Genomic DNA, 16,688 nt, shown 5'->3' with positions numbered 1-16,688 from the left:
TTGCCAAGGCTCATTTAGTTGTAATAGTACACATTGCTTGTGAGCTATACAGAATGATCAATATGGCATGTGTTTCCTGTCATGTGCCATATGAGTTTTAGGGCCTTATATGGCTTGTGGGCCAGATACTCTTCACCCTTTCCAGCTGATTATGCTACCAACTAAAGTCTTTCAAAAGGGCTACATAATCCTGCTCTGTGTTATACCCTACCTCTCACTCACTTCCTGGGATACTGAGCGACTCGGGACCATGAAGTCACTGTGGAAGCTTATCTGTGGATTCTTGGGCAAGTTGATTGAAGGACATTGTCAGAGAGCTTTGTATTTGTGTCTGCCAGGTATCCTAGAGTACTTATCTGCTAATCATTATTTTTATGTTGGCATCTTGGCTTGAGTAAAAATGATACTAAATAAGTGGTAATAACTTACACCACAAATTTATATGGTTATAATTTTTAAGGAAGACACATTTCTTTTAACTTATAACTCAGATTAGCTGAGATGGACAAACTTCATTACCACCACTCCAGGTTGGCAAACAGGTGTCTTTTCTAATCATATCTGACATACACTAATGAATGCATTTCAGTGCTAACTTTCTACTTTATGAAGTACGATATCCTCATGCCATTATGTACTTTTCTTCCCTGGTGGTAGTGAGGTTTGAACTCAGGCTCTTATACTCTACCACTTGAGTCATGCCTTTAGCCCATTTTTTTTTTTTTCCTTTAGGCCTCAGAATGTGATCCTCTTGTCTATGTCTTCCATGTAGCTGGGATTTCAAGAGGCTTGTGGGTTGAGATAGGATTTTTCTAACTTTTACCCTGGGCTGGTTTCAAACCACAGTCTTCCCCATCTCTACTCCTTGAGTAACATCAAACACTACTAACAGCATGCTTAATTAAGGGAAACACCTACCTCCAAACACTTCATAATAGCTAATGGCCATGATCAGTCACATACCTCCTGCTATAGTTTTTAATTTTACTTTGTTGTGGCCTGTGGCCCATGGAAATGTCCCTTACTTCTTTTTTGGCTATACTTTTCATTTAGTATTTTATGAAGCAAATTTAAATGTCTATGAGGGCAAGATTTTCTATCCAGATGTGTTTTATAAGAACTGAATACTGTCTTAGATGTGTATGTCACAGAACTCCTAGTTTAAAGTCTCTAAGGAATAGTTTTATAATTCAAGCAGTTATTAAGACAGTATACTTGCAAGCAAAGACAGAAGACAGACTGTTCATAATATGTATGTTATATAGCAAATCTAGCAGACAAACATCCCTTCCTGGAAAAACCCCAAAGAAATAAACCCCTTTGTATCAATAGGATACATTAATTAGGACTACTATCATTGAGGATTTAAGAAAATAAAAAAAACTTTTGGGCAGACTCAATGATACAGTGCTTGCATGGCATGCAAGAGGGCTTGGGTTGGATTCCTAGCATCCCCCCCAAAACAAAAAGATTGAAGCCAGAGACTCATGCATGCTAAGCAAATGCTTGAGCCATACCTTCAGTCTTCTTTGTATGTATGCATTCTTTTTTTTTAAACCAAGGTCTCAGTAGCTTTGCCTGGGCTGGGCTTAAAACTATCCAAGCCTGGCACCAGTGGCTCATGATGCCTGTGGTCCTAGTTACTCTGGAAGTTGAGATCTGAGGATCGCAGTTTGAAGCCAGCTGGGGTAGAAAAATCCATGAGACTCTTATCTCCAATAAATTACCAAAAATTCTGGTAATGGAGCTGTGGCTCAAGTGGTAGAACACTATCCTTGAGTGAAAGAAGCTCTGATAAAGTGCCCAGGTCCTGACTCAAGCCTCAGGACTGGCAATAACAAAAACAGATAGCCCTCTATCTCAAACCAAAAATCTCTTGTCCTTCTGTATCCAGCTCGTAAGTAGCTAGGGTTACAGGTGTGCACCATCAAAAACAGATTAAGAGTTCACATTTTTATTTTGTTTCAAAGTCCAGGCTGTCTAATGATGACTCCTAAAACAGTTGAAAATAATATTTGAAAAGAGAAACAAAGAGACCTAGGGGTATAGCTTAGTAGTGAGATGTTAGGTTTTAAAACCAAGTGTTATTAGTGGTAGAGTGTCTAGCATATGTGAGATGTTAGGTTTGAATACCAAGTAGTATCAGTGCTAGGAGTGCTAGCCCAGTGTATATGAAGTGTTGGGAAAGAGACAGAATAGCAGAATTATCAAATGTACGTATGGCTCTATACAGAAGGGGCAGAAGAAGCATATTACAGGCATAGTTTAGAAGAGAATCCTGATAATACTCAAGTTCCTACAACTGCTTCACTAGTAAGATCATTTAGCTTGATTTTAGGATGGAGACAGTCTAATATAGTTCCCTACCCCCCCCACACTCTCTCTCTCTCTCTCTCTCTCTCTCTCTCTCTCTCTCTATATATATATATATATATATATATATATATATAAATTTTTTTTTTTGGGCCAGTCCTGGGCTTGAGCTCAGGGCCTTGGACTTTTTCAAGGCTAGAGCTCTACCACTTGAGCCTCAGCACCACTTTCAGCTTTTTTTCTATGTATGTGGTACCAAGGAATGGAATCCAGGTCTTTGTGCATGCTAGGCAAGCACTCTACCACTAAGCCAAACTCTTGGCCCTAGTTCATATTTTCAAGTGGCTGACAAACTACCTTATATTCATACTGCCCCTTTAAGATAAGCAGGTCAGATAATCAATTTAAGTAATTTTATCCAACATCATAGATAGTAAAATGAGAAAGCCATAGAATTATATGTAAACTAAATTCAATGTCATAAAAGTATCACTAGAGAAAAGCCACCTTAAGGTTATATTCTATAGCTTTTGTACCTAAAAATCATGTCAATATTTCAAAAAGGAATGACTAGGAGATATAAACGATAGGCCAGGAATGTAGCCTAGTATTTATTAGAGTGCTTGCCTAGAATGCATGAAGCCCTGGGTTCAATTCCTCAATACCACATACACAGAAAAAGCCAGAAGTGGTGCTGAGGCTTAAAGTGGTAGTGTGCTAGCCTTGAGAAAGCTCAAGGACAGTGATCAGGCCTTGAGTTCAAGCCCCAGTACAAGCCAAAAAAAAAAAAAAAAAAAGGATTTAAATGTTGTTCAAGTTTCCTAAGTAGCTGTTTGATTCAGGCATGGAAGAATCAAATATACATTAGTGTACAGATTCATGCTTTAGACTCTTAAGCAATAGTGCATATAGCTATATACATTCTAAGGGATTAAATAACTCACAACCAATGCAGAGTTCTAATGGACAGCATTTTTCTAGAATATGGACTCAGGAATTAAGCAATTCTATTGCTTCAGCAGTATAAAGAACATTGGCTTTGAATACCAAATTACTAGATTTGAATTCTACATATTTTACTTATCTCCTTTATTTATAACTATGTATTTCTCTTTCATTTATTCTATATTTCATTTATGTCTCTTGAGCAGTTTCTAAACAATAGAATGTCTTGTTTTCTCAATCTATTATGAGTTGAGGGACAGAAATAAGTTGTTAAGAATATCACCATTGCTCAAAAACTACAGAATGTACAACATGCCACTTATCACTGAAGTCCAGTTCATGACTGCTAAAAGGCGCTGCGCATAACTGAAATAATTCTGTTTCTGAAAGATTCAGGAGAATTACCAAATCTAAGGCCTGGTTATTCCAAGATTTAACGTTTCTCTTGGGAGTGGCATATGTGGGTGTGGGTGGCATGTATATAAGAAAATCTTAAAAAAAAGTAAAATATTTATAGAACTGAAAAAAATTGTAGTTCAATGTTCATTACGCTAATTTAAAACTTGATTTGAATGAAAGAAGGTAGATAAGAGTGCCTAATTTTAGTTAAATGGGTCAGGTATCTTGATGGTATTTCTCACAGGACAGCAACAAAAGAATAGCTATAGAATCAGGTATAATTACATAAATGCACAATCAGACACTAATTTTTTTACTTACAGAACAAATCCCTAAACAACTCAACAGTTTACTCACCTGATAAAACTATTTTCTACTTCTAGACCAAACTTAACACACTTGAGATGCTTTAGTATTTCCAACTGAACACTGTCTTGGCACTTCTTCCTAACATAGCTTTTTCTTTAAATACTTTCCCCAATGGAATTAACTTGGTAAAGTGACTATTTTGTTCAAGCCAAGAAACCTTTTTTTTTCCTGTATCTTGTTGAAAATCATTCTAAAATGCATTAGTTTACTTTTTTCTCAAGTATATGCTTGTTAATGATAAAAGAAATAATACTGATGACTTAAGACGCCACACTATTAAAATGGGGCTATAATTATATGATACTGACAATTTTAATCTCAGAATACAGTATAGCTAGCTATGTTTACGCAGAATAAATTTGGTATTTAGGGTGACTGCTTTAATGTGTTCTGTACATGACTTTAACATATATTTCCAAATAACTGAAATTCTGTTTAGTTTCTGGATTACAGTTTAGTTGTAATTCACACTTTCAATTTCATGGATCACTTTATTAATGAAATGCAATTTAGCCTTATGCTAAATGGTAATTAGATTCATGAGTTTCTCAATCATTTTCCCTACTATTAGGAATAATACATATTGAGTTTCCAGATAGCAAAAAGCAGAATTTGCCTACTTGTGCCAGTTCTGGGGCTTGAAATCAGGGTCTGGGCTCTGTCCCTGAGCATTTGTGCTCAAGGCTAACACTCTTCTACTTGAGCACTACCTCTACTCCCACACTGTGATTAAATGGAGACAGAGTCTCACAGACTTCCTTGCCTAGGTTGGATTGAACTACAGTCCTTAGATCTCAGTCTCCTGAGAAGCAAGGATTACAGTGAGCCTATTCACTCAAAAAGAAAGAAAAAGAAAAAAAAAAAAAGATCTGCTTTACTTTGTAGAATTTCCCCATTAATGGAATGTTTATCCCAAAGAAAACAGCCACATGAATTAACCACGTTTATCATTAATGCTATTTTAAAATAAATCTATTTAAACACACCGGTATTTAAAAAGTAATTCTAGTGCCTTTTAAAATCTGAGAAGTACTTTTTCTGAGAAATAGTTTACTAAAATATCAAGAGATAGATCTTGTCTCACTTAGATGTTTAAAAACAAATGTTGAAAAATATGGGGCTGTCAGCTTTCTAAAAGACTTTGCTATACTTTTCAGTCAAGGTTGACTTTGTATATTTTATACTGAAGATATCCCCAGACCCAATCTCATTCCTCCCAGTTTAGTGAAACCCAAATACAGTTAACTCTTACTTTTGAAGTTAGCAGCAACATATGTCCAACATATTCTTAGGTAAGCATAATCACTCTGCTACCATAACCAATTCTGATAACCTTACAGTCAATGTAAAACAAAATGACTATGTCCTCAATTATCTATACCTTCAATACCCACACTGAAATATTATGACCCAACGTATTTTTTTTTTTTTTGTGGGTCATGGGGCTTGAACTTGGCCTGGATACTGTCCCTGAGCTCTACAGCTCAAGGCTACCTACCGCCTTATCCCTGGGCGTGGGAATTGTCCTTGAGCTCTTCAGTTCAAAGCTACTGCCCTACCCTTGAGCCAAGCCCCACTTTCTGTTTTCTAGAGGTTAATTGGAGATAAGAGTCTCAGGTCCTTTTGTGCCTGGGCTGGCTTTGAACCTTGATCCTCAGATCTCAGCCTCATAAGCACCTAGGATTACAGCCATGAGCACCCATGAGCATGGGCTTCCCATGTACTTTTTTTACTTAGTGGTGCTAGGGATAAAATCCAGGGCCTCCTACACACCAGCCAAATGCTTTACCTTTGAGCTACATTCTCAGCTGCCAAGTACACTTTCTAGCACAGATGGTACAACCTAAAACTTTTATTTTACAATAGTGTAAAAGTGATAAGCACTTAGAACTTTGTATTTTTTTCCAGGCTGATGACATACAGAATGATTCTTCTCTTTATACTGGGCATCAGATGCCAATCCACAGCTCCCAGCCAGCCATATAATTACAATGAGAAATAACTGATAGGAATCTATAAAGTATGGTAGTTTAGGTATTTATCAGGAAGTAATTCCCTGAGAAATATCCATACTGTACTTTGCTAAAAGGGCCACACTCAACTCTGCTGATTTCATCAATCATTATTAGAGACTATGAAGAATTTGCAAAGACCCTGGATGAGGAAGCAGAAAAAGGGTTACAATCCTGACTCTCCAATTTACGGCCTATCATGTATCTCGGATTCTGGTTAACTAAATGATTTCCCTATCTCACACAAGTTAGTTATTGTGTCTTTAACATCAAAGCATGATAGCTTTTGGTACAAAACTGATATCCAGGAGACGTTAAATAAAATAAAAAGATGGAAAAATACCACGATTCAGGGCAAGGACAATACTTTCTCTGTTGAAAAAGTATCAGTATCTGCTTCTATCTTATTTCTCCCAAACTAAGTCCTTACACTCAGGGGACATGACCAGTCACAAGTTCAGTGTTAAAATAAGACAAAGGAGTACAACTTATTTTCAAGAAACAATAACATTAACAAATAATGTTAATAGTATTGTTAACTAAACTAATAGGTTGTTATTGTATAAAAAGTGTTCAATTATAGAACAAGCTTAAAATAATTTGTCAGGGGCTGACTGCTCATATCTATAATCCTACCAGTCTGAGATCTGAGGACAGTGGTTCAAAACCAGCCCATGCAGAAAAGTACATGAGAATCTTATCTCCACTTAAAAAGCTGGAAGTAGAGGTATGACTCAAGTACCACACTTGAGTGAAAAAGCCAAGTGAATGTACGAAGCCCTGAGTTCAAGCCCTAGTACTGGCTGAACAACAAACCAACACTGATCTTACCAAGAGACTCATTTATAATACAACACGGTATAGGCCATATTTTGTACTGTAATTTAAACTCCAAAATATGTAGAAACTAAAGTCACTCAATATTAAATGTAAATAGATATACTCACAGCTTGCATTTCTATACAGAAGAAATGGTTCATGGAGCTGAAATTCCAAATCTTTATTCACTGGTTCAACTAGGTTGTGCATATTCAGTCGATTTACAATGGTAAAACCATGGTGAGGTGAAGCTGACCTTAGATTTAACAAAAGAAAATCTGTAGTTACCTTTCCATCTGTAGAAATGTTGTCTACTTTTTGATTTTCATAAAACAAAAAGTATATCGTATAAAACTGCTTTCAGCCAATGACTCACACCTGTAATCCTAGTTACGCAGGAGGCTGAGAGTCATGGTTTGAAGCCAACTTGGGCAAGAAAGCTGAGCGACACTTATCTCCAATTAATGACCAATAAGTCAGAAATGGAGCACTATGGCTCAAGTGGTAGACTACTAGCTGCAAGCACAGAAGTTCAGAAACAGTATTTAGTCCCTGAGTTCAAGTCCTGGGACCAGTACACACACAAAACCACTTAAGTCAGATCATACCCCTTCCCTGTTCATAAGTCCTTAAGGAATTAGTGCTATCAGGACTCTAGTGGATTCTACCACACCCCACCACTTCATCTCCTATGTTTCCTTCCTTGATTCTCCTGCTTCGGTCAAACCCGGATCCTTGTCAATCTCTCTACAGATATATTTCTACCTAAAATCTTTTGCCTAGACTATTGCTCCCAAATATGCACAGCTGTTTCATCTCTTGCAAGTATTTGTTCAAGCGTCACATTCTCAAAGAGGCCCTTCAGAATAAATAATTCCAGACTCAATATCTCTAACTCTTCTCTATTAACCTGTCTTTTTAAAAAAAATTTATTATTATTATTATTCTGTCTGTCATGGGGCTTGAACTCTGAGCCTGGGCATTGTCTCTGAGCTCTTCAGCTCAAGGCTACCATCCTACCCCTTGAGCCACAGTGCCACTTTGGGTTTTCCAGTGGTTTATTGGAGATAAGAGTCTCACAGACTTCTGTGCCTGGGCTGGCTTTGAACCATGATCCTCAGATCTTAGCCTTCTATGTAGCTAGGGTTACAGGCGTGAGCCACCTCATCTGGCTTTTTTCAGTTCATTTATGTAAACTATCTTTAAGTGGTTGTAAAAAAAAATTTTCTTTTTATATTTATTGTCTTTCTCCCTTTACTAGAATGTAAGCTCCATGTACATGGGGATTCCTAGCTTTTTAAAACATATATCCCAAAATAAACAGTAAGCCTGTTCTGCGAGATATATTAATTTACTTTCAATGTGGTATAGAGCTGTCTAGAATTAATGAAATCAATTTCCTTTTTTTTCCCCCCTGCTTTTTCAAAACCCCAGGATTCTTAAAATGCCTAGTGATTCCTGCAAAGAGATTATCTGACATTTTGGTACAAGCTTTATCTAAGAAATAAAAACTATTCTCATTATTTCCCAAATAGAGTTTCTTGACTCTCCTTTAATTAGAATCAATGCCATGTAAGCCTCCATGATGTGAAGTCAAGCCACTCACTGTACTAAATTTCACATTTCTACAATCAGCAGATCTGTTCTATATCTTAAAAATAACCAGTTATTTTCCAAATATTGCAAATACAATGGTACTACTAAGAATAGTAAGAGTAATGAAGGGCTGACTGAGAATGTATATTCTAAAGGAGGAAAATGTGTAACAGGAAACAGTGTCAAAGAAAGAAGAGCTCCACGTATAAATATCTAAGCACTTGCATTCAAAAGATCAGTCTTTAAATGAGTGTTTAGACATCATCTCAAAACTTCATACCAAAATTTAGAAGAACATGACAAAAGCTTTTAAATTGGCATCAATGGAGAAAGGTTAGTCTGAAAAGACAACTTAATTAAAAAACAAAAACTTCAGGACTCAATAATGACTCCTGTTGCCAACACCTAAGCTCTGGAAAATAAGGGAACTTTCTAATGCCAGAAGATCTTAGAAGAGTCCAGGAAAAAGTACCCCATGGTCCTCATATCCTGTCATGTGATTTGAGGGCTTCTCAGTGGTCCAGCAAAACAAGAGCTACAAACCAATCACACTCTTAAGGTAGTAAATTCTCAGAGAAGTTGAACATAAAAAAAATGTGCAACTAGGGACCTGGAGTTTGGCCTAGTGGTAGAGTGCTTGCCTTGCATGAACGAAGACCCAGGTTTGATTCCTTGGTAACACAGACATAGAAAAAAGCCAGAAGTGGTGCTGAGGCTCAAGTGGTAGAGCTCTAGCCTTGAGAAAGTCAAGGACAGTGCCCAGGCCCTGAGCTCAAGCCCAGGACTGGCAAAAAAAAAAAAAAAAAAAAAAAATTGCAATTATGAATGACCCAGTCTCTCTAAAGTACTCTCAAACTACATGTCACCCTACCATTGAGGGAGGCAGAATTGGGAAAGGGCAGAACCAGTCGTAGAAGATAACCTCCCAGTTTGTTTTTGTTTTTTAATGGGTCATGGGGCTTGAACTCCTGGGTGCTGTTCCTGAGCTCTTCAGCTCAAGGCTACCGCCCTGCCCCTGGAGCCACAACCCCACTTGCCAACCTGCCAACCTCTCACTTCGTAATCGCTGAACAGCGGGACAGGCCTGTTAACTACTCTATAGCAATATTTTACACATAGACTCCCTTTATTTTTTTTAAATTTTTTTTATTGTAATTAGTAAAAGGGTTACATGATATTTGCCAGATAGAAGGTGCATTAATTCACATACATTGATACCCTTTCACATGTCTTGGTACCCATTTCCCTCCCCCCCCACACCCCCCACCCGTCTTGGTTTTCCCCCCTTCCCTATCAAATTTCAAATATCCAAATACAAATAAATTCAATATATCAGATAACAAAGTGAGATACTATACTAATATGAGATAACCAAGGGACAGCAAAGGAGATGAGAGACAACATAGTACATTAAGGACAACAATCATTCATTATATGGCTTTTGTTTCAATATCCTGGAGGTCCTTTCAATTAGCTTCACATTATATGGCCTTATGTATCAAGATTTTGCTCTATTGCAAATCTCTACTAGTAGAGCCCAAGGTATCTACTGATTATGACAAATGAGGGAAACCATTGAGCCTAAGTTCCTTTGAGTCTGGCTTACTTCACTTAATATGATTTTTTCTAAGTCTTTCCATTTCCTAACAAATGGGGCAATGTCATTCTTTCTGACAGCAGCATAGAATTCCATTGTGTACAAATACCACAACTTGTTGATCCACTCATCAACTGAGGGACATCTAGGTTGGTTCCATATCTTTGCTATGGTGAATAGTGCTGCAATGAACATTGTTGTGCTAGTGGATTTAGTATGTCCTTGTTTCTGGATGGTTGGGTAAATGCCAAGTAGTGGAATTGCTGGGTCATAGGGGAGTTCTATGTTTAGCCTTTTGAGGCACTGCCATACTGCTTTCCATAGTGGTTGAAGGAGTTTGCACTCCCACCAACAGTGTAGTAGTGATCCCTCCTGGCCACATCCCCTCCAGCATCTGTTGTCATTCGTTTTCCTGATCCTGGCCATTCTAACCGGAGTGAGGTGGAATCTTAGAGTTGTTTTGATTTGCATTTCTTTTATGACCAGAGATGTTGAGCATTTCTTCATGTGTCTATAGGCCATTTTTGTTTCTTCTTCTTCAAAGAAGTCTTTGGCCCATTTTTTAATGGGATGGTTGTTACTTTGGAGGTTAGTTTTGGAGTGATTCAATTTTTTTGAGTTGTTGACATAGACTCCCTTTAATATAGGATTCAGAATCATTTATTACTAGAAAATATTTTCTATGTTGCAACCATTTCGTTAAGCTCCTAAATATATTCTAGTTCTGCTTATTTTGAATCATAGGAAGGATCAAAAAAGAGACCTAGCTAGTTTAGTATGACACGGAGGGATGGATAAAAATGAGAGAGGACAAACAGGAAGGTTTCAAAGACATATACACAACAGAAATGAACTACTTCATAGGACATTGTTGTTCATCACCAAAAAAATTTTAAATTTTTTAAAAAAAGAACTTACCTTCGGTACACAAATAGAGTCCCTTCTATATCAGTTTTCTCCTAGAACAGAAAAATAAGTATATTAATTATCCAATCCCACGTAGTTGCGATAGAGAAATGTTCATGTTTAAGACCATTTTGTAACTGTAAAATTAATCTTTGGAGGTAGCATGGCTTAAACTCAGGACCTTATGCTTGCTAAGCATGTACTCTACCATCTGAGCCATATTCCCAACTTGCAGAGATGAGAAGGATTATAATCTTTCTGGTCTCTATTCTGAGTAGACAAGATAATGTGAACCATCTGGTTGGGCCCAAATCAATCAGTTTCGAACAGGTAAGGCAAGTCATCCCTCCCACAGATTCTTGTTATCAGTTTCACATGTATCCATTCCAAACTACTGATGCATATATAAGCACATTCAACTTTCAATCCAACATGTGTGCATCTGTGGTATTTTCTTTTGAACTAGTGAAGGAGAAAATTGTAGACTAGCTTTAATTTTAAAAGCTAAAATGTTTTAGCTAGATCTCTTCAAGTGAATGCCTTGTGTATGGAAATTTATTGAGTTAAAATTTATCAAAGTTACCTGGAGGATTTTGGATATTTTTTCTTTTTTGGTGCCAGTCCCGGGCTTGAACTCAGGGCCTGAGCACTGTCCTTGGACTTTCTCAAGGCTAGAGCTCTACCACTTGAGCCTCAGCACCACTTCCGGCTTTTTTCTATGTATGTGGTACCAAGGAATTGAACCTAGGTCTTCGTGCATGGTAGGCAAGCACTCTACTACAAGGCCAAATTCCCAACCCGATAGGCACATTTCTTTTTGGACAATGTCACCTCTTTCCACATTCTTCCCAGTTTTTCCCTCTGGTCCCCACCCAAAAGTTGTACAGCTCATTTTCAACATAATGTCTAATAAGTACCATTGCTGCATTTGTTCTTCCTCTGTCCCTCTATTTCTATGTCCCACCCTTTATCCTTACCCTTCCAGAGATATAAACAAGACCAAAAACAATAATAAAGAAAAAACCTTGTTTCCATTTCCTAGAGTTCCTTCAAATAAACATTATTTTATATGATCAGGGGTACACAGGCATTGATGCTTTTGTGTTCCTTCCTTAGGAATATCCTCCTTTGGTCTCACCTGTGTAGACTGCCTAGATACTGTTTTGTTTTGCATGCCAGTCCTGGGCTTGAGCTCAGGGGCTGAGTACTGTCCTTGGGCCTGCTTAAGGCTGGAGCCCTACCACTTGAACTACAGCATCACTTCTGGGTTTTTTTCTATGTATGTGGTATAGAGGAACAGAACCAGGGTCTTCAGGCATGCTAGGGGCTCTACCACTAGGCCAAACTCCCGGCCCTATTGTTTTGTGAGATAATGTCTCACTTTTATTTCCTGGGCAGGCTTGGACTATCATCTTATTTGTACCTCCCTATGCTGTTAGGGTAATAGGCATGGGAACCTAGTTCATGAAGTCTTGTGAACACGTTTTTACACTTAGAACTCTACAATCTAAAATTTTAAAATGCTGAAAGTCTTTGTGAAAAAGTAGAAACGGGTATTAAGTTGTGGCCTAAAGCCTTCACCATTTATTTGCTTGCAATTTCTATTTATGTAAGCCAACAAAAATGACTCAGAGCACTTCAAATTCAGGCAAAGTTGAAATCAGCTACATTTATGAAACTATCTATAATCTTACTCTTTGTGGCTTTCCACAAAGAAAAGGAAAGAAGATGAAGAAAAATTCTAAATTTGAATTCACTGTTCACAAATGCCAAATGAATTTCACAAAATTATTATAATCTATGCTTAAAGATTCCACTCCTCAATGAAACGTGACTGCCAATCACTGATAGATTCAATACAGCCATCACTTAGGGATTGTAAATAAAGTTTATAGCTAAATGAGTTAATTAGGAAGTTAGTTACAAGAAATGGGAATATTATGCAAACAACTAAACTGCGTCAAGGAGAAGCTGAGAAGAGTTAGTGAGCAAACGGAACATAAACTTTTAGATCCTTCCTCCGGTGCAAAGAAACCTAAAAGTACCTAAATCTGAGGAAAGTATTTAAAGGTTACATTACTTTCCCCCAACAGCTCCTGGTGAATGCAATTAACCTCAGCGCCTTTCCTTAAATGCCTCGAAATTTTCCTCCAAACTCTGGGAATATAGTGTAGTTTGATTAAAGGCGGATTCACTCTCCTCCTCTCTTCCAAGAATTAAACTAATTGGATTTCAAGCTTCAAATCCAAAAGACCTCTGGGAAGCGATCTATCATTGACGAATGTGTGTGTGTTGGGGGTGGGGGTGGGGAGACGAAAGGTGTTTATTTTGTAAAATATGTATATGTAACTTATCTAATAATCCTGAAACCTCACATCCAATTTTTTGAGCACCTTCTGGGTGCTGCCGGTCACATCTTCTTCCACGCATCTGTAAAGCGGGCGGGTCGCCCGTGTCCCCAGACTCGACTCCAAGGGACTGATCCTGCTCCAATCCTCCCCCTCCACCTGCTGTTCTCCGAGACCACTCCCGCACGCTTTTCTCACCTCCCCCCTCACCCCGACTCACCCTCCCCCCAAACCAGCGCCCTCCGTCACCCCTCAGGGTCTGGCCGGACTCCAGGGCGGGCTCTGGCCTCGCCTTCCCCGCCTAGGCTTCCTGCTCCGTCCCGTGTTTCTCGCCCCCCCCCCCCCGCCCCCAGCAGCCTGCACGGTCCCTTTAAGAGGTGGCGGCGGCCGAGCAGGCGTCCCCAGTGACTAGGCCGCACTCACCCATTGGTTAGCTTTGGGGGAGAAGGTGTACAGAGCGACCTGACCGGTGAGGTCGGCAATGCTGGTGATGTAGGGGTCGTGCTGTTTCAGGGCCGCCAGACTCATCTCCTGCCCAGCCCTACTCGGCGACTCCATCTTGAATCTCGGAGGCAGGGACCTTCGACGGGGGCGGAGCCGCGGACCGGAAGATTCCATCTCGGCACAGTTCCCCCAGTCCCGTCCGCACGGTCAACTTCCGCTCGCCCTCGGAGCCTGACGCGGAAGGGGAGTGGTGGCGGTGCAGGAGTTCTTAGGTTCCGCCGCCTGCGCACGCCTTTATCTGCCGGGTTCCGCTCCCCGCGGGGCCAATCAGCGTGAGGAGCCGGAGCTGGCTAGTTGGTTGCAGCTGGGGAGCCGCCCGGCGGAGGCCAGCGCCGCTTCTCCGTGAGCTAAAACTTGAGTCCCCGGCGCGGAGCGCGCTGTCCACGCGGTCTTCCGAACTTCTCCGGGCGGGCTGGGCGCCGGCTCGGTGCCGGCTTCGGGTCGCGCGCGTGGGAAAGGGCCCGCGCCCCACGGTGGAAGTTCGCGGGGCGGGGGGGGGGGTCCTTGGGGCCTTTTAGGAAGCACAGGAAAGCGTGGGAAAGGGAAACCGGACTCAGACTCCGGCGTAGCACCGCTGTTAACGACTTTGCAATTTCTGAGGGAAAACTCACTTAAAATATTTTTGGGGGGAGGCGGGGGAGTGAGTTGCTGGTCCTAGGACTTGAACTCAGGGCCTGGGCGCTGTGTCGGAGCCTTTTTTTTTTCCCCCTCAAGGCTACTGCCCTGCTACTTTAGCCATAGCTTCACTAACGGTTTTCTGGTGGTTCATCGGACTTTTCCTATTCTGGCTGTCAAAACTGCAGTCCTCGGAGCTCAGCCTCCTGACTAGCTAGGATTACAGGCGAGAACCACCCGCACCTGGCTGGAAAGGAAACTTAAGAATCACCGAAGTAGCTTAACGGCAAGCGCAGAGCAGCACAGATCAGCACAACTTTTTAGAGAGGAGAAAGGAGTTTATTGTGGATCACCCAAACCAGGCCAGTGCTAGAAAGAAGCTAAGATTCCGAAGGAGAGAAACCTGGGGTTCTATACAAAATAGGCGTTAATCAGATATAGAAATGGTCAGGTGGGCTGACATCAACTTTTGCGCAGGTGGACAATTCTAGGGGTGTGGAAATCTTTGGCCTCTAATTTTCTTGTCTTTCCAGTGTAGGGAAGACTCCTTGAGGGCTTGGGTTTGTCTTGCATCATTTAAAATATTAAACAGATGATTCATTCTTTGAACCATTTAAAACATTATAAAGAGCTAGATACTGGTTGAAAAGTAAAACGAGGTGTAGAGACGAGAAAGCTTTATCCTTCCAGATAAAAGCATTCTTTTTCCTTGGATTGGAAATACAGCCTAACATAATGGAAACCTTTCGAACAAAAAAGCAGAACAAACCACATTTTCATCAGAATAACATGACGTATTTGTGTTGTCTACAATTTTACATCCCAGGATCACTGGTCAGTGAGAAGAAAAGTCTTAAATTCTTTACAAATTGAGGCATGAAGCATATATAAAAGCAGGCAAAGAACGATATTCCCTCTCCCTTCTGTTAGTATTTATTAAATTTACTATTGTAAATTGGTGGTCTCTTAGGAGTTTTTTTGTTGTTTTTATTTTGATTTTTGGTGTCAGTTCTGGGTTTGAGCTCAGGGCCTGAGCATTGTTCTTGGACTTTCTCAGAGCTAGAGCTCTAGCCCTTGAGCCTTAGCACCACTTTCAGCTTCTTTGTATGTACATGGTACCGAGGAATCAAACCTGGGTCTTTGGGCATGCTAGGCAAGCACTCTACCACTAGGCCAAACTCCTGGCCTCAGCCTTAGGAGAAGACATCTTGGCTCTAGAAGAGACTGAAATTGGTAGGTGTTAGGAAAATGGAGCTTCAAGGAGGTGGTGAGGCTTGAATTGGTGGTCCAGGAATGAGCATGTATTTTTCAAGGAAGCAAGGTAAGGGCTCCAGTTTGTTTCATTATCCAATGGTGAGGTAGGGAAGATGTGATCATCTCCATTTGACAGATGGCTTAATTCACATCTTGGTGGGAAGAAGCCAGTGGTTCAAAATTCTATGCTGGTTGGGGATTCTAGTGATAGAATCCAGGGAGCCTTGGCCTTCTGTGGTGGAGTCTTATTTGCCCTACAAGAACTTAATGCCTTCTTGAAACCCAACTCCTTGAAGCCTAACAATGCTAGTAGGAAGGGAAGGAAGCTTATGCTACATCGAAAACTTTCAGTTATTCAGTCTTTTTATCTAGCCCAACTGGTCTTGAACTCATGGTCCTTAGCCTGCAAGTGCTGATATAATAAGTGTGTGCCACCTTAACTGGCTTCAAATACATATGAAATATAATTTACAAAGAACTTAGAAGCCAGGAGCATAGCCTAGTACTCAGCATGCATGAAGCCCTGGGATCTATTCCTCAGTGCCACATACACAGAAAAAGCCAGAAGTGGTGCTGTGGCTCAAGTGGTAGAGCACTGGTCTTGAGCAAAATGTGTCCAAGGACAGTGCCGAAGCCCTGAGTTCAAGCCCCAGGACTGGCCAAAAAAAAAACCAAAACAAGATGAAACAAAACAAAAAAAACCTATCACTGTCACCTCTTTTTCTCTTCTACCTTGAAAATATGTCAAAAATAAAAGTTTCCATTTAAACCAGTGTGGTGGCTCAAGTTTGTAACCTTAGCTTCTTGGGAGGTGGAGATTGGGGGTCTTGAGATTTGAGACCAGCTAGGCATAAAAAAAGAAGTTTGAGAGACACCATCTTAATAACTGGGAGCTGAGCTGTTGTTCTTGCCTGTTATTCCAGCGAGTGGGAAAGCACAGTAGCACAAGTGCACAACAGTGCATGCCTGTCATCCCAAATGACACAAGAGAGCATAAGAAAGAAGATCAAG

At 40.1% G+C, this 16,688-nt stretch overlaps 1 protein-coding gene across 1 annotated transcript in view; it reads right to left on the bottom strand.

Annotated features, from left to right (window-relative positions):
* Dcp1a (decapping mRNA 1A) overlaps positions 1-13,924 on the bottom strand; it is a 49,870-nt gene extending 35,946 nt beyond the window's left edge. The window contains exons 1-3 of the mRNA XM_090320927.1: positions 13,728-13,924; positions 10,969-11,009; positions 6,986-7,113 (exon numbers count right to left, since the gene is read on the bottom strand). Coding sequence (XP_090177053.1) covers positions 6,986-7,113; positions 10,969-11,009; positions 13,728-13,922 — 364 coding nt within the window. The 5' untranslated portion in view covers positions 13,923-13,924. The remainder of the gene's footprint in view (positions 1-6,985; positions 7,114-10,968; positions 11,010-13,727) is intronic.
* Between the last annotated feature and the right edge of the window lie 2,764 nt (positions 13,925-16,688).

The sequence above is a fragment of the Megascapheus bottae genome, chromosome 2, assembly GCF_031878675.1.
Source record: "Megascapheus bottae isolate mThoBot1 chromosome 2, mThoBot2.hap1, whole genome shotgun sequence".
Lineage (NCBI taxonomy): Eukaryota > Metazoa > Chordata > Mammalia > Rodentia > Geomyidae > Megascapheus > Megascapheus bottae.
The sequence above is the reverse complement of the archived record's forward strand: the minus strand, read 5'-3'. Positions and strand labels throughout refer to the sequence as shown.